Source organism: Alexandromys fortis, unplaced genomic scaffold (genome assembly GCF_014885135.2).
Source record: "Alexandromys fortis isolate MF-2015 unplaced genomic scaffold, M_Fortis_MF-2015_v1.1 scaffold_23, whole genome shotgun sequence".
NCBI lineage: Eukaryota > Metazoa > Chordata > Mammalia > Rodentia > Cricetidae > Alexandromys > Alexandromys fortis.
This window is the reverse complement of record NW_026067907.1, coordinates 12,853,941-12,872,942: the sequence shown is the minus strand read 5'-3', so window position 1 is coordinate 12,872,942 and position 19,002 is coordinate 12,853,941. Positions and strand designations below refer to the sequence as shown.

Genomic DNA, 19,002 nt, shown 5'->3' with positions numbered 1-19,002 from the left:
GGGGCAAGGGTTTGACCACTTGACTACCTTCGGAAAGAAACCAGGTCTCAGATCTCGGGGCCCCCAGTGATCCGCCATTGAATGGCTAAGTAATTCTCAATATGACTCATGGCATTACACAAATTTGTCCAAACATTTAAAAAGAAAATAGAAAGAAGGAAGGAACGTGCTCTGTGTTCCATCCGGTGTTAGTGAAATGCCTCAGAGGTCTGCCCACACTTTCTGCCTGGAAGTGCTGGCTTCCTCAATGTTTTTGGCCTAGATGAATCTCTGATGCACTCAACAACTCCTTGAAACTGCCCTTGCCCAGGCCTCTGTGAGAGCTGGGGTAAAGTCCTGAATCAGAGATCAGATCACCAGCTTCCTCTCCCTGTATCACACAGTACTGTGTTGGAGTAGAAAGTCCTGAATCAGAGATCAGATCACCAGCTTCCTCTCCTTGTATGACATACTACTGTACTGGGATAGAAAGTCCTGAATCAGAAATCAGATCCCCAGCTTCCTCTCCTTGTATAACATACTACTGTACTGGGGTAGAAAGTCCTGAATCAGAGATCAGATCCCCAGCTTCCTCTCCTTGTATGACATACTACTGTACTGGGGTAGAAAGTCCTGTATCAGAGATCAGATCCCCAACAACCCCTCTTCGTGTCATACACTGCTGTGGGAATTTGAATGCCATTGGTCCCCATAAGCTCGCAGGGAGGGACCCTATTGGGAGGTGTGGATTTGTTGGAGTAGGTATAGCCTTAAAGGAGGAAGGTGTATCCCTGTGGGTCTGGGTTTGAAGTCTACTTTGCTCAAACTGTGCCCAGTGAGACAGTTCACTTCCTGCTGCCTGTGTTCTCGATGTAGGACTCTCAGCTCCTTCTCCAGCACCATGTCTGCGTCCACGCCACCATGTCCTGCCATGATGACAATAGACTGAACCTCTGAAACTGTAAGCCACCCAATTAAATGTTTTTCTTTATAAGAGTTGTCATGGTCATGGTGTCTCTTCACAGCAACAGAAACACAACTAAGACCACTACCCTCTTGCTGTGAAGGCAGGGAAGGGATTGTTCTAGAACAAAGTGTGGAGGACCAGAGAGGTCTATCCCAGTGAGGAGGGGCTTCTCTCATGGGTATCTCATGACCACCTGTCCTGGTGACTTGTATCACCTAATGGAAGGTGTGACCTTGAGATCCCAGCCTCACCAGTAGACCCCAGCCTTCAGCGTTGACTGAGTCTCTCTGTTTCCCACAACTATACCCTTCTTTGTCCAGGTCCCAAGCATCCACCCCACCATGGAGATTCCTCCTTAGGGACGGGTTCTTTCCCATGCTGTGGGTGACAGACAGGGAAGCTCCCTCCTGGAGGACTTGTCAGACTAAGGTCGGGCAGCATCAAGTAGGATGGGAGAATGACGGTTAGGAGCAGTGAGGAGCGGGTGCAAACGGAACAGTCGTGAAATGGCGAGGTTCTACTGACTCTTAATCCTCTCTTCCTTGCTACAGTGGTGTGAGAACTTTTATTCAGTGTTATTTTTCATTACTAACTAATTTCACTACCACAGAAAATAAAATAAAATGAAATTTCTCATTATGAGACACTCCTTAAAATTTCCCAAAACTGGGCATGGCAGCATGTCTGTCATCTCAGAACCCAGAAAGTAGAGACAGAAGGAGCAGGAATTGTAGACACAGCAATCATAGCTATTATAGAAGCACTTGTCACAGATGTCCAACAATCTGAGTTCAACCCACAGAATCTGTTGTGAAAACTGACCCCAAAATGTTGTCTTCTAGGCTCCATTAGCATGAGTGACAAGTCTGTGCTCAGATTCTCTCTCTCTCTCTCTCTCTCTCTCTCTCTCTCTCTCTCTCTCTCACACACACACACACACACACACACTTTTTTAAAAAAAAGTTAAGGGACGTTTGGTTATATAGTGGGTTTGAGGCTAGCCTTGGTTACATGGGAATTTATCTCACCAAAACAATAAGTATATGCTATGGTATGAATAATATAATACATAATAAATGACTTCTGATAGAACACCAGATCCAACAGTATGTGCAGCCTTGCTGTACAAGACCCAGGGCCCCTGCACCGTTGCCTTCTTCCTCTGAAGAACAGCTTTGACACCAGAGAAACCAACACCCTCTCCACACAACTTTATATCTTTCTGCAATGCCGCTTCTACATTTAGTGACCCTGGCAAACAGCTGAATGCTCATGTCCTTCCCCAAAACCACTGGGATATATTCTTTGAGAGCACAGAGGCTCAGTGCCAGGCAGCAGGGAACATTCACAGTCACAGGGCAGTGACAATGGGGTGGAGAGAAACCTACTCAGTTGGCTTCTATGGCCCAGGGCCACATCATCAGACAAGAGCCAAAATGAATCTGAAGACACTGAGGAATTCACCCGCCTGCCTCATGGGTCAGTAACCATGATTCCTAAGTGACACTAACTTTAGTGAGAATAAATGCCCTGGATCCCAGAGCTTCATTCCAGGTGCCAGGCAGTGCTTGGGGGTGAGGGGGAAGTGAGAGCTGGTGTCTGTGCTACAGTGACCCACAGAGAAGTGTGACTGTGTCTCAGACCGTGTTACAGAGTCAGAGAGCTAAGTTCTCTTTTCAGGGCTCATGTCATTCACACAGTCTGAGAGCCAGGCTGTTTGACGCTCCATTCCAACTCATTTGATCTCTGCTCTAACTTGGGGCTTAGCTGTCTCAAGCCTTGCAATGGTGCTGAGATTTGAAGAACACATTTAAGTAACTGTGTTCTGCTCATTTGAAAAAAAAAAAAAAACAAGAAGGGCTTGCCAATGCAGAAATGGTAATCTGGAGAGGTGCTCGTGGGTTTACTGAAGAGAACTTGGCTGCAACAATCTTTGTTCTTTCAACAGCACTTATTGCGCGCAAGGAAAACAAAGAACATTGCCTGGCCGTGGCTGCCCATCAGATACCAGGCTTGCCGCCATGGAGAAGTGCAATTTCACGCCCACACAGCCACATGCGCATAGCCACTGTGCAGAGTGCTGGGGTCAGAAACGGAGGCTGTCTCAAGGCCAGACTGTGGCACCAGGCAGGTGGACAGAGCCCGAGCCAGTCCTTACAAGGCTGAAAGGGAAGCCTGTTGTGGCACTAATGGAGTGGCTGGCTGTCAGCCTGCCCGAGGAATCCAATAGCCTGCTCCAAACCCCTGCTCCTCTTGGCCGGCAGCCAGGTAGAAATCTGCCCCTCCTCCAGCCTGAGTGCCACCAGGCTTGGCAGCAGAGCCTGACTGTATGCTCTAACTCCATGCAGGGTCGCAAAAAATATGGTGAGAATGTCAATCTTGACCCCAAGGATCAGGAGAACCTGCAAGAGCCACCACCCCACTGCCAGGCTGCTCCGGAGGGAAGGTCATCTTTGCAAGGGTCATAGCACAGGGTTTGTGACTTTGACTCACGTCCACGACAGAAGCACCTTATTCCTGTGTGGCACACCAGGACAGAGAGATAGCTCATAAATGGCAAAGTGTTTGATACTCGTTGCTTCCTGGTTTTCAAGGTCAAGTCCTTGCAGGGAAGCAGGAAAGCAGATAGGGAAAGCAAATGCTGAGTTCAATCTAGTACAAATTCCCCGTCAGGGCTGCCCTGTTCCACTCTTTCCTTGCTCAGTGTTGTGCAAAGGCTGCCTGGTGGCACTCTACCTTCTGGTCAGCATTGGGCCTCACTGTGCAGCCTTCACACCTCACTCCACGACTCCCCCACGGCTCATTCTAGTCTCACAGTCTCAGGGACCTCACCCACCTGCTCTGTGTCTCTGTGCCTCCAGCCCTTGTTCTTGCTCAATGCCCTGCAGGTTTGTCATCCTCCAAAACATTTCCTCATTTAGCCTCAGCCATGGACCCATTCTGTCACCAACACCCGCTTCCCTCCGGAAGCCCTGGTATTTATCCTCGTCATTCCCCGAGTCCCAGTCCTCCAGCACAATGGCTGGAACACCACGGACATTCAAATCATTCAAGTGTTTACTGAGAGGAAAATAAGGAAGGGACGCCAGGACATGTTCTCACCACCACGGACCAAGTGCAGCAACACAGGCCAGCACTGTCCATCAGGGCAGTTGTGGGGAGTGTGGGCCTGACTCCGCTCTCCGCTTTCCTGTGCCAGTTCCCTCTGTACCCCGCATGCTATCTTTACCTCATAGGCTCATCTACCCCAGGACATTGCATTCGACCCTGACTAGAAATTCTGGCCAGCCAGGGACTAGAAAGGCTGGCCTGGCCCTGCCCACCTCTGAACTGCTCTGCACCTTGGTGTTTCCCTGTTTGCAGGGCTGTTGGATGCTGCGGGTGGCATCATCCCTTTTTCTCACAAAGCAGGGTCTATTAGACTGGAACCTGTCCCTGACCTGGTGCTCACTGGAGGAAGCATGGTAAATGGCTCCTTTCCCTAGCTGGGCTGGTGACAGCCTAGGGAGGAGACTGCCATAGAGCAAGTCCATGGGTTCAGAGAGAACGGTTGTTCTCACTGTTCAAAGGAGAAACTCCCTTGGGGTTGGAGAGATGGTTCAGGTGTTAAGAGCACCAGCTGCTCTTCCAGAGGACCCAGATTCAATTCCCAACATCCACACAGCAGCTTACAACTGTCTGTAACTCCAGTGCCAACGGATCTAACACCCTCTTTTGGCTTTTGTTTAGTGAATGGAAGAAGGTACGGTTCAGAGGAAGACAGCCTTCAGAACAGCCCTTTCAGTTTGGCTCAGCCTGAGCCCTTTCCTGAACCTTCCTCTGGGAAAACATGGAAGTGGGGAGCTGAGGTTGTCCTGTTTGCCTGAAACCGAGGGAGAGTCTGCACAGAGGAAAGAGAGTGTCTGGCTTTCTACTCAGTCACAATCTAAACTGCTGTTGGGTTCTCTGGGCATAGCATTTGCTGAGCTCATTGTTTCTGAGCCAGCTGGAGGAGGGCTGGTTTTGACTGTGCAAGGACTTGCGTTGGCCAACTCTAAGAAAACATCTGCCAGGCCTTTCTCCTCTATGGTAGAAGTATGGCATGGTGCCAAGGCTGGAGTCGGCAGGAGCCAACTGGTGCCCAAGTGAGGCATGGTGAAGGAGCAGAGAGTCAAGTATGTAGGAAGATCACCTCCAAGAGAGGCTGCTCCGAAAACGGTAAATCCTTAGCCAAACCTAAGAACAGTGGCAATTCTATCTCAGCCACAGCTGAGCTTTCTTCCGAACACAAGGCTGTCCCAGGGCCCCGCTTAGTCTCAGTCTTCTGGCTCAGTGAGAACACACATTGTCCTCCAGTGTGGTCAGGGCAAGGTGGTGCTGAGAGCTAGAATCAGCTGTGATGTCACAGCATTGCTACAATATCTAAACCAGGGCGGCCTAGGAAGACAGCTTTACTCAGGAGCTAGAGGCTGTGATGCTATAGCATTGTTACAGTATCCAAAGGAGGCAGCTGGTAAGACAGCCTCACTCAGGAGCTAGAAGCTGTGATGTTATAGCATGGCTACAGTATCCAAACCAGGGCTGCCTGGGAAGACAGCCTCACTCAGGAGCTAGAGGCTGTGGTCATAGCATTGCTACCGTATCCAAACCAGGGCCGCCTGGGAAGACAGCCTCACTCACGAGCTAGGAGGTGACCGGGATGGGCCAGACTTGTTTTGTCATTTGAGAAAATGTCCTTTGCTTCTCCCTGGGGGGTCTTTGCTGACCAGTGCCTCCCACTGAGTGCTAGGTGTGACTCTTGATCATTTAGGAAGCCTTCTAGTGTTCATCCGGACACCTAGAATAAAACTAGAGTGCAAATCTCACGATTCTGAGAGAAAAGATGCCGGCATATTTATAAGTCTAGGGAAAAAATTATCAAAGTCAAATGACAAAAGGCTGCTGACAGGTGTCCCCTGGGCACAGGCTCCTGCTCAGGAACACCCTGCCCAGGTATGTACTAGTTCCTGCTGGTTCTCTGGGAGAACATAATTGTGTGCTTGAACTGGCAGCAAAACACAAGCAAATCATGAATAACATTGATCACGGCCAGAACCACTCTTCCTAATCAGCCCAAGCACAGGGAACAGAGGACAGAGTCCCTGTGTGATTGTCACACCCAGAATGTGAGTTTAACAGCTGCTCAATCCGTGGCAGGAAGAACCCGGCAGCGGGACAGCAGGAGGGGGTGATGTTCAGTTTTCCTGGCTCCATGACCCCATGTCTCATCCCGAAAGAATGCATTTACCTTGTGGAGGTCCCAGGAATGGGCCGCCCAGTGTCCACCAGCACACACCAGCAGTAACCGGTGGATGGGTGGCACTGCACTGGCTTGTAGAGGCCACCGTGGGCACACTCGGGGATCACGACGTTGTCATTCTTGGGCTGCTTAGCTTCCTCAAGAGCTGACTGGTGCTCCTGGTCACAGGAGGAGGCTGCAGGGAGAGGGAGACACGTGGTGAGCAGGCATACAGAGCCAGCCTTGGCAACTGGTGGACAGTCGCAGCTCAGCGATGCGGTGTGCAGCCGCAGCACTATAGTGGGAACCAGGCCTAAGGACAGACAGGACGTCCCCTCCTACCTTCTCAGCCATCTACTGTGAGGCTGGAAGGCTTTATGCAAGAGGACAAGAACATGTGATTCTTCTCAGGTAGCCACACTGTGTTCCTCCTAAGCCGGCACACACTCCCTGAGAAACACTTGTTATTGTTTTCAGGTTCCTGTGAAGGAAACACCCGCTTCCCTACAGGAGGCATGGGCTACAGAACATAAAGTCATCTTTTCTCAGGTTATAGGCTCAGTTTCTTCTTGGCTTTAGCCACCACTAGTTGACATCTGAGGGGCATCTACAAAAATATGGATAGATAAACTGGGAGCAAACACACACACATACATAAACACAGATACACACACATACATATACAAACACACATATACACATATATACACATACATACACACACGCACACACATATAAACATACATAACACATATATACATACACACAGACACACATGCACACATATAAACATACATAACATATACACATACACACATGTGCACATATACACATACACTGTGTGTCTTAACTGGAAGGGATGTGTCTCGCAAATACTCCCCCTAAGCTGCACTTCAGAAAAACTACCGAACAACAAAGCAGTCAAACATCCAAACAGACATCTTGTAGGATAAGCTCAGCCGGTGGGGATCATTCAAGCCTCATGGCTGGAACTCAAAGACTCCCTAAATGCAAAAGAGAAATTAAGACACTGAGCCTTGACTGACTATTTTTTACTGTTCCCCATGCGACCTTCACTTTCTGTGGGTGGACCTGACATGTGCAGATACACACATGAAATGTATCTGAGCTTGATGGGATCTTGATAAAGTCTTTCCCCAACTACCACCAGGAAGCTGGCACAAAATAAAATTGATACTGATCTCTCTTCCCAAATCCCATCAAGGCTGTGATTGCTATTCAAGGGGGCAAGCAACACAAGGGTTCGGGCTGCTGTCTCTGAAGACAGTTGACCCTTCTCTGCGGACCCATTTGGGCCATCCTTGTGAGAGTAACTGGAACGGCCTTGGGAGCAGCAGCCGCTCTGCATGCAGCAGCTCGACAGTGCAGACCTCTTCAATTCAGCTAAGGTTTGCTTGGCACTCGTTCAGAATTTCATTAGTTCCTACAACGTACAGTGTGATTATCTGGCCACAAAGTATTTTCGGTGCTCCATTCCAAGGACAGGCTGTGTCTATGGGATTGGTAATGGAAAATTTTTGAAATGTCCCGATGAGAAATTTATGTCATGTTTGAAAGAGCCTCATAAGCAAAATGAAGCTGATTGAATTTAAAAACTCTACAATTTGTTGCACATATTGTAAAATACCGAAGCTGCTCTGGCAGAGTCTTCTTTGCATGGGCGTTAAGGTGGTGCAGATAGCTGGAGCTGGCCTTTGACAATCTGTTTACACATTGGAAGTTCCAGGCTGCCGGAAAGATGCAATCACAGTCTCTTGCAGGATAAGCCACCATGAAGGCAGAGGATGCTTTAATAAGTGAGTGGGACCTTCATAAAGAGAAGGAAATGCAAGAAGGCAGTTTGTAATGTGGTCACCTCCCCTCCTGACTCCTCCCAAGCCCTGACCACTGCCGAGACCTGCACAGGCCGCTCTTGTAGCTCCTGCTGCACAGCCAGCCCACTGTAAAATAAAGGCAATGTTAAATGGAATGGCCATCGCATTGAGCTTAGCCCATGGCTGATTAGTCCTGGTAGGACTAGTCTGCTTCCATCTTTTCATTTCTTTGTAAGTTGAGTCTGAAGGAGAAATCAAGCAAAGCTGATTTTCATTTATTACTTAACTCATGAATTAAACCCTCCAAAATATTGACCCAGTGCAAAATGAGGAAAGTGGGGGAATCATGGAAGAGGCAGTGGGACCCACATTTGGATTTACCTGGCCACGAGGCTTCATGTTCCTAATGTAAAAGGTGGTCTCGTGTGTGTGTGTGTGTGTGTGTGTGTGTGTACACACATGTGCACTGTGTATGCCCCTAAATGACCTCTAAGGTGATAGAACTAACAAATGGGAGCTATTAGGTCACAGGTCAGAACCCAGAGCTGGTCAGAGGGGACTCATCCACCTCTTCCACCATGTGAAGACATCTCAAGAAGGTGTCACCCATAGATCAGAAACCAAATGGGCCTGTACCCTGAAGTTGAAATAATAGCCTTCCAAAACTGTAGAAAAAAAGCCTTGGGTCATTTCTAAGTGACCTCATCCATAAAGCCTTATTACATCAGCCTAACTAGCAGACCTCCCCCAGCACCTCAAGAAAGGGGGTACCAGTGGAACCCCACCTGTCTTAGGGAAAAGGATTCCCTGACTGCAAAACCGGAGAGGCTGTTGAGAACACTTCAGGCAACACTCAATAACCTTTCCATAGAAACCCTGTCTCGAAAAATCAAAAAAAAAAAACATAAATAAATAACCTTTCCAGGGTTTGTCTGGGTGCTGTACCCCAAGGACAGACCATATTCCTACTGATATGTTTTCATTAGGGTAAATAGCTTCATTACTTAAATGGAAAACTCTTAGGAAACTGGGAGTCTGAAAAACTTTGTCTGAAGTGAAGGACACATTCTTTAAATGTCCATAGCTGACATGTGGAAATTGTGTTCCTCTAGCATCCCAAGACAAGGTCCTGGGCAAGGCAGCAAGATCAAAAAGAAAAAATAATGAAGATTTTAATTAAAGAAATAAAAATATCTTTAAATACACCCAACATTATTGTATACATAAAATACTCTAAAATATCTATAAAGAAAAAACTACTAATGAATATATAAAATCATTCATATTTTATATGCCATGAGTAAATTATTGCAAAATAAAGGTAATTATAAATTTGTCATAACATTAAAATTAAAATACTTAGAAATAAAGTCATAATGAGAGGTATAAGACATTTTTAATGCCATTACTGAAAAAACAACTTTTAACTAAATAAATGGGGAGTGTGCAGATGGCTAACAAGACTTAGGGACATGACCAAGTCAATTACTCTAAACTAATGAGTGGAGATAATGCATGAAGAAGCTCTTCGGTAGAAACTGACACATGGACTCTAAAATGAATATGGAATTCCAAAAACCTAAGTGAAGCCTGAAGCACAGCTCCACAGTTAGGGGGCTAATGTCGCCATGCTTGGAAAGGTACTACAAAGTCATTCACCCAGACGGCAGAATATGATAGCTAAAGAGAGGAATGGGGAAGAAGGCAGAGTCCCCTAGCAACAGACGCGGAGTGATGATTGATTGATGCTGACAAGGAACCAGAGACTCACGGGGAAGAGAAACTTTCCCCAAGGAATCACGGCCTAGCATCACGACTGTAGACCAACTAAAGAGAACAGACTCACACTGCACAACAACTGTGTGAGACGAGAGAGACAGGGATCTACATCCTGAAATGCAAGGACTTAAAGGAGAAGTACCCCACCATGCCACTGCCCCCACCGTGTCTTTGGGACAGACTGACCACAGAGCAAAAACTGGGCCAATAAGGCTTCATTAAAATTTAAAACAATCACCAGAAGATGCAATTAAAAAGTAAAAGGCAACCACAGATTGGGGGAATGTTCCTAAGACACACATCTGACAAAGACCCCCAACTCTTCACATCAGTAAAACCACAAATAACCCCATCTGAAACTCCCCGAGACTTCGGAAAGCAAGCCATCAACTGAAAGACAAAGAGGGCGGCACCTCTAGTCATCATGAAAATGGTAACTCTAACAACACAGAGATGTCACACACATGCATGCTCCAAATTAAAAACACCGAAGCCAAATGTTGGTGGGACATGTAGGACCTGGAGCTCACAGGACCGCCTCCCAGCAGAGCAAATTCTGGTACCACTGTCCCATCCTAGACACTGATCCAGAAGTTAAAGCACAGGGTCATGAAGGAGCCAGGATCTTCCCCAAGGTCCCAGCCTGATTTTTTAAATTGCTTCTCTATGAATTAAAAAAAAATACACAGATAAAGTATTACATATTGTATGCAATAAGTTGTATGTATATATCACAAAAAGGGAAGAATGGGAGACACATATATCATCATCAAGACTGAATCTCAAAACCACTGTATTAATTTCAAAAACAACACTTTAGAAACAAAAGAAAGAACACTGTCACATCTTCTTGTGAGGAAGTCTGAAGCAGTGAAGAGTCGTGCACGGTGGCTGAGTTCAGAGCCACAGAGACCTTCCCAGGGAGGCACTCCCCAGAGCTATGGAGTAGCTGTGGGCAGTAAGACACAGGTTGAGGCTCTCCAGAGGCACGTGTGTTTACCCGAGTGTCCCACGATGCCTTCCACCTTCCTGTCTCATTCTGTAATACTCTCACATGCCATTACCAAGTAAGCCCCTAAAATTTCTTTTCTCTGTTTTGGCATTTCTCACATCTGATGGCACAGAAATGCCGTGCAGGACAGAGCATCCTGCCTAGTACACAGTCCTTGTACACACGCAATCTTGTGTTCTTCCAAGAGGACATGGTGTTCCCCTTTCCCATTCTACTGAGCAATGAATTCTCCCCATGAACTGCAGACAGAGCACGAAAGAGGCATGGACTGCCGTGTCTCTGAGTTTGACTTTCTGTGTGCACCTTTCCCTCTGTATAGCATGACGGCATGGGCCCCAACGCGCTGGTTTTGTTAGAGAGAAGGTTTTCGTTAAGAAGTGAGGAGACCACCGGAGTGTGTCATTCCGGTTCAGTGTGTGTCCAGCGGATTTGGGTAAAAGCCAGTGTGAAATCACACCACGAGAAGATCTAACTTAGATAGAGCTTTGTTTCCTCTGGACTTGGTCCCACGCAGTCTGGGAGGCCAGAATTCCCTGAGTTCCTGGGCTTCCATGGTGAGCATCATGGTGGCCCCCTGAAATGCTACTGATACTCTCTGGCCTGCTACCCCATCACACACACATGCACACACACAGTGTGTGTGTGTGCACACCTCTACTTGCATCCTGCTTGCTAATCTGGTGAGTGTGGACTGGTTTGCTTACCTACAATGACTTGTGTCAAGGTCCTGGTGGCTATCACAGCACAACCTGGCAGGCTGGAAGTGCCCTAATTCCTTAGCTGAGCCCACAGTCCTTCCCAGCACTACACTGCAGACCCTCTCCCTGTGTCTTGACAGTGTGTCATGGAGTGTTTGTTCCCTTATTTCAGGAGTAAATCCCAGGCTTGATCTTTCCTTCCCATTGCCATGTGAAGTTTCTCGTGCATCTGGATGCTCTTTGCTACCGGGCCACTTTGGGTAGCATGCGTGCCTCCACTGCCTAGGCACGGCTGCAGTACAAGGCCCACACAGGCTGAACGCTATCTGTGTATGCACCTGAGTCTTGAGCCTCTGTTGCTGCTTTGAGAAGTACGCCCAGTGAAGGATTAGAAACACAAGGGTCCCACTTACACTCAGCCCCCTATAGGAACCCTGCATCAGCACTTATAGAGAAATAATCTACCACCCTGGTTAGTTCATGCTGGTTACCCAGGAAAACTGCTGTGTGCACAGTCGGATGTGCACAGTCGGGTGTCACGGGCTAGGACCCAAGTCTTCCAGCTTCATTCTTATCTTTTTAAGGCATTTTCTGGACTCTCTCAGAAAATGCCTCCTTAACCCCAGGATTTGTTTCTGGAAGCATCTATTCCCGCTCTGGCATGTGACTGTATGTGACTCCTAACTGCCAGCACACACCACAGGTGAGGTACTTGATCTGTGCAGGTGTGGAATTGTCAAGGGGCACAGGCAGGGTGTGTGGGGGTGGGGTATGGGTGGAGAACACATATATAAGGAAAGGTCCATGGTCAGGCTGCAGGGAGGTCGGCCATAGGTGGGGCCAAGTTGGCCTGAAGCCTGTGTATGCACAAAACCCAAGTATCTATCATCCTCTCTCACACAGAGTTGGTTTTCAGTCTTGTGATGATTACTAACTGTGGGTATTCACCAGCTCATGACTCGTGCCATGATGGAACTGCCAACACCCAGTGACCTCAAAGAAAGGCACCAGCAGGAAGCCCACGGAACATCAGAGCTGCCCTGAGGCTGCCCACTTCCTGCCCAGGTTTCTGACCCACAGGTCTGGGGGAGGTGAGGCCCCATAATTTGAGTTTCGGAGGGGTTCTGAGATCACGCTGAAATCAGCGATGTTTTCACATGCCAAAGGTTTCTCCGTGTGGGTTTTCAGTTTTTCCTAGAACTGATTACAGTGCTTAATTTTTATACATGCTGTCCTCATCAGTCATGGAATCTCTTGTGGTTCTCTTTTCAATTATACAAAACCTATATGAGATGATCAAAGAATTTGAAGGGAAACAAAAAAAATTCAGAACTGGATTTGCTAGGAATGACAAAGGGGAGTAAGCAGAGGGGGAGAGGTGCCCAGAAAACTCAGCTTGGACAGTGTAGATTTACTTGAATGTGCACACACACACACACACACACACACACAGACCAAATCAGGATCACAGTGCTTGGTTTTTTCCTGTGCTCGGGTGTGATATAATTTGGGGGGACTTTAGGCTTGCCTTTCACAGCTAAGGTCATTGCCATCACAGTCAGCACACATGCCAGGCTGATACGAGGTAAACGACACCCTTTGTAATCCTCAGGACACAGGAGGTGTGTGTTAAAGCCCTGTATTCCATCAGTGAGGAGACCCAGGCTCCCATAGACTGACATCCTGTACGAGAGAATAACCAGGAAGCTGATGTGGGTACACAATCCTGGGATGGAGTCAAACTGCCAGCACCTTCCGCACCCCAGAAGACTAACCAGCAAAGCAGCTCACTTGCGCCAAACAAACAAACAAAACAAACAAAAAGCATACTTCCAAAATAGAGGTTGGACAAAATACCTAGATCCAGGTTCTCTAGACTCAAAATGACATTGCTCAGCAAGTAGACTCAAGCTCAAAGTCTTGATTCTGTACCTCGTCAGGGGAAGAGAAGCATCATACAAACCAAAACAGAGGCAGACCTTCTAGAATGTTCATAGATGCCCTCACTGTGAGCGGCTACTAACCTGCAGTCTCTTCCCCGATCTCTTGCCGGTGTCCCCATATGTTCCGATGTTGGCCAAAGAAATTCTAGGCTGAAACCCACTGTGCCTGGTGTATACCAAGGGACCCTACGTCAAATGTCCTTTGGTTCTCCCACCCCTCCTCAGGGGTAATAGCACTGGCTGCAGAGTGGTGCTGAGATTCGGAGAAACTTTTCTTTCCTCCTCATTCTAGCCTCATAAAGTCAGACTCTTCCCACCCCTCTGTTGGCAAGTCCCCACCCAGAGGTCACACTCCAACACCATGTACTCTGCCAAGGTTGTCCAGAAAAGAGTCAAGCAAATCAGCCCAGCTCCCGCTCTGAGCTTGCTGTCCCGAGACCTTTCAGGGTTAGTAAGGAGAACACCGAATTGCCTGATAATGTGCTGTGTAGGAGGAAATGATGCTTAAAAACTCCATAAATTAGGAAACTGGCTCTATCTGAAGCAAGTTAAGGAAAACGTGGTTTTGTTTTGTAGTCAGGTGCTTACAAAGGACTTTTGAATAGCTTCCATTTCTCAGGAAAGCCTAGCAGTGAGGCCAATGGCTTTCCCACTGTGGTTTACTGAGAGCAGAGCTGACAGAGGCTCAGCCTGTCAGAGGTCAGGGAGAGTCACCTCCTCTCTAAAACAGTGGCCTTGAAAATTGAGCCAAAGGAGTAATGAGATGGTACATTCGATGATGGCATTTGCTGTGAAGTCTAACCGAGCCTACCTGGAGGACCCAATGGTGGGAGGAGAGAACCATCCCCTGACCTATGTACTACTCATGCCCTAGCATGTGTGTGCCCCATGCATATGTGCACACACACACACAGAAAGTGAGTCATGTTAAATAATTAATTAAATTAAAAGGAAGTGATAGGTAACCTGAAATAAACCCTTTACTCCCCAAGTTGTTTTTGTCATGGTGTTTCATCGCAGCAATATAAGCTCTAAGACAATCAGTCTATAGGCAAGCTTGTAGGATATTGTCTGCATGAGTACTGAGCGCTAATCAACTGCACCACTGGAACTCCAGGACATTTTCTTAATTAGTGATTTATAGGACAGGTTCCAGCCCATTGTGGGTAGTACCACCTATAGGCTGATTGTACTGGGTTCTATAAGAAAGCAGGCTGAGCAAGCCATAGGAAGCAAGCCAGTAAGCAGCACCCCTCTACCACCTCTGCATCAGCTCCTGCCTCCAGGATCCTGCCCTGCTTGAGTTCCTGTCCTGACTTCCTTCAGTGATGAGCAGTGGTGTGGAAGCATAAACCAAACAAACCCTTTTGTCTTCGCCTTGCTATTGCTCATGAAGATTTATCACAGCAATAGTAACTCAACTAAGACAGAAATTAGTACCAGGAGTGGGGTATTGCTGTGACAGAGCTGACCATCATATTTTGGGGAGGACTTTGGAACTTTGGGCTAGAAGAGCTTTTGGAGTTGGGACCTCAGAGGATTCTTCTCTCAGAACTTTGAAGATAGGAATGCTAATGGCAGTGCAGGGTTTCAGAGGGAAGCAAAGACTCTACCAGGCCATTATGTGAAGACTGAGGTGTTGGGTCAGAGGAAGCTGAAGAATCAGCTGATTTAGTAAGAGACCAGGACTACTGAACTACAACGTTTGTTTACTGTGACAATTGATGCTGGTCATCTGGAGATGAAAAACTCATGGTGATTAAGAGGAGACCAGCGCCATTGAGAGGAAGCCTTCTGGGAAGTGTTTCTGCAGTCAGCACACAACTGTACCTCCAGTTGGCAGTCAAACTTGGTAGTGTAAGAGTCACCTACATGGTACTGGTTTGGAAGATATGAAGGGGCCCTGAAGGGCAGCTGAGGCTTGGCACTGAGTGGTAGGGCTGGAGTCCCTGAAAAGAGCCCAGGAAAGGCTATCAGGGAAGGTGCTACCCGGTGGTGGCAGAAGACTACAGCATTTTGGAGATTTTATATGTGATATTTATATTGCTGTGTGATCTTGAGAAAAGTTTGTGGCTTCACGGTAATGTATTTGTGTGCCAAGTTGACAAGGGGTCTGTCATGTTAGCAAGTTTTATGTTAGCTTTGATGTAGGTGGGTCTTCTGTCTATGTGTTAATTTCATTGGTTAATAAAGAAACTTCCTTGGCTTTTTGATAGGGCAGAACTTAGGTGGAGTAGACAGAACAGAATGCTGGGAGGAAGAAAGCAGAGTCAGGCAGATGCCATGATTCTCCGACCCTAGACGGATGCAGGTTAGGATCTTCCTGCTAAGCCACCACCTCATGTTGCTACACAGATTACTAAATATGGGTTAAAGCAAGATGTGAGAATTAGCCAATAAGAGGCTGGAACTAATTGGTCAGACAGTGTTTAAATGAATACAGTTTCCATGTAATTATTTCGGGGCATAAGCTAGCCGGGCAGCCAGGAGCCAGGCGGCAGGAACACAGCCCATTGTTCCTTCTACACAGCTTGACACAAAGCTTAGGACTCAGAGAGGAGGAAGCCTCCATGGAAAAAAAAGCCTTTATAAGATCAGGCTGTACACAAGCCTATGGACATTTTCTTCCTTAATTAGTGATTGATGTGGGAGGGCCCAGACCATTGTGGTTGGGCAACTCCTGGGCTAAAGATCCTTGGTTATATAAGAAAGCAGGCTGAGCAAGCCATGAGGAGCAAGCCAGTAAGCAGCACCCCTCCATTGCCTCTGCTTCAGCTCCTGCCTCCAGGTTCCTGCCCTGTTTGAGTTCTTGTCCTGACTTCCTTTGATGATGAACAGAAATATAGAAGTGTAAACCAAAATCTAAAAAAAAAAAAAACCCTTTCCTCCCAAACTTGTTTCTGGTCATGGTGTTTCATCACAGCAATAGTAACCCTACTGAAGACACTATTATACCAAAGAACACCAGTGAAAACTATCTGAAACTCCTTCTCAGATTTGAGACTGACATATGTCAGAAATTACAAGGTTTTCTGTTCTAATAGAACATAAGGGTTTGATTATGGGGGAAAGGCAGAATATTTACGTATTGTCATTTCTCAGCCTAAAAGTTTCATAAATGAATAAATATGTGTGTATGTATGTATACCCTCATCAGACACATACGCACACTCAAGCATATATATATATATATATATATATATATATATATATATATATGAGAAAGCGAGGTGGTCAGCGACTCACAGGGGGACAGGCTGGCTCTCAGACACAAGTAGGCCGTGAACACAGTCAGTTGATGCTGAACTTCACTACAAACCAAAACATCTGCTCCCAGGAAGATGCTGCAAAGCAGATGAAAGGAGGCCACACACAGGGAGAAAATGTTTACAAAGCACATCCTGACATAGGAAGGTCTCTCAAAACGCATTAAGTAAATAACTCAATGAAATATTTGCACAAGCATCTCACCGAGCACATCCAGGCATGAAGGGAGCCTAGAGAATGGTGCTCAGGCTCAAGCACTGTAAGGGGGTTGCAGTCAACACAATCAGGACACACAACTACACCCCTGTGACAACAGCTAAAGCCCGGAAGGGTAACAGCACCAAAGGCTAGGGGAACATGGAACGTGGTGCTAACACCCTGTCTTAGCTACATCCCTATTGCTCTTATAAAACACCAAGACCAAGGTAACTCACGGAAGAAAGGGTTTAAGTGGGCTCATGGTTCCGGAGGGTCAGAGCTCATGATAGCCACGAGAAAACACAGAGTTAGCATTTCATTCAACCCACTCCCTGCTCCTCACAGGCTGTGTCCATATCATGATGCAAAATTTATTTAGCCCAACTTTAAGAGTTCCCAGTCTTTCACAGTCTCAACATTGTTTAAAAGCCTAAAGTCCAAAGTCTTTTCTGAGCCTCAAGGCAATCTCTTTATTGTAACCCCCTATAAAATCAAAATTCAAATTACATACTTCCAATATACAGTGACACAAAATATACATCTCCTCTCCCAAAAGGAGAAAGCAGAGCATAAGAAGTAAATATTGGAACAAAGCAAGACAAAACCCAGGAGGGCAAACTCCAAATCCTGTAGCTCTGTGTCTTTATGTCAGAGGGCTTTGTTGGCTCTGCTGTTCCAGCCTAAAGTCTCAAAGTCTTGCATGTTTGCCAAAAAACTAAAGATAACACGGTCTGGTCTATCACAGCGATAGTCCACTCCCTGATATCAACCTCAGGATTAGTTAGCATTCTACTATGTGATAAAACACCGTGACCAAAGCAACTGATGAAAGATAGTTTAGTGGGCGTATACTTGCCGAGAGCTCACATCTAGATCCACAAGCAGGAGGCAGAGAGGACCATGGGGATGACATCAGCTTTATCCCAGCCCCTCCTGCAGTGACACACCCCTCCAACAAGGCCGCATCTCCTCATTCTTCCCAACAGTATTCAAACATATGAGCCTATGGAGCCATTCTCATTCAAACCATTACATTCACCAAAGTAAGTAGAATTTCAGAATGCCACAGCCACTGGAGGAAACAAAGTCAAACACAGACATCTACTGCAATCCTGTACCCACACATGTAGCCATGTCATGTGAATATAAATCTACACGGACTTGTATGTAAACATAACTGCTCCACATTGGAAGCAACCAAGACATAAGCCAGAAAGTGAACAGATAAACCGTGGAATAATAAAAAGAAATAAGCCGTCATGAAGAAATGGTACTGAGAAACTTCACTGCCTGTTTCTAAATATAAGTGACTAGGTCCTGTCTAAACAATAAGGACAGCAGACAGGTCACATGGACAGGTGCAGCACCAGGGACACGAGGCAGTGAAGCCGTAATGTATGATGTCAGAGGGATGAAAACCATCACCACGTATTTCTAAGGACCTAACATTGAATAAAGCTCCAGTGACCATGGGGTGTTTGATGGCAACACCCCGGCATCACTGGTCAGTGTGACAACCAGCATGACAAGGTACATGTTACCTCTGGGGACACGGAAGACAGACAGTGGTGAAAAGACCTATGATGGTTCTGTTCTCTGGGCAACCTGTCTAGAAAGCTCAAGCTACATGTAAAATGAAGTATATAGGATAAATATTTCTGTCCACCACCTAACGAGCAGTGCGGTCTCGTTAGGTGCAGTGTCAAGTTTGGACAGAGGCACCACTGGTTTCATGCCACCATTCTTCTTGTGTATGTGTGCACATGTGTGTGTGGTTGTGTGTGCACATGCATGTGTGTATGTATGTGTGTTTGTATGTGTGCATATGTGTTTTGTGTGTTTGTATGTGGGCATATGTGTTTGTGTGTGCACATATGCATGTTTGTGTTTGTATGTGTGCATGTCTGCACATGTGTTTGTATGTGTGCACATGCATGTGTGTATGTATTGTGTGCCTGCATATGTGTTTACATATGTGTGCGTGTGTGTGTGTTCCTCTCTCTTTCCCCAAACGATTAATTTTGATTCAGTCACATCTAAAAGTGGTTGAAATTATGACTGGATATT

At 46.7% G+C, this 19,002-nt stretch overlaps 1 protein-coding gene across 2 annotated transcripts in view; it reads right to left on the bottom strand.

Annotated features, from left to right (window-relative positions):
• The window catches only part of Smoc2 (SPARC related modular calcium binding 2), a 129,665-nt gene that overhangs the window by 29,441 nt on the left and 81,222 nt on the right, over window positions 1–19,002 (bottom strand). For both annotated transcript variants that reach the window (XM_050136028.1, XM_050136029.1), the window contains exon 8: window positions 6,213–6,399. In XM_050136028.1, the coding sequence (XP_049991985.1) occupies window positions 6,213–6,399 (187 nt within the window). The remainder of the gene's footprint in view (window positions 1–6,212; window positions 6,400–19,002) is intronic.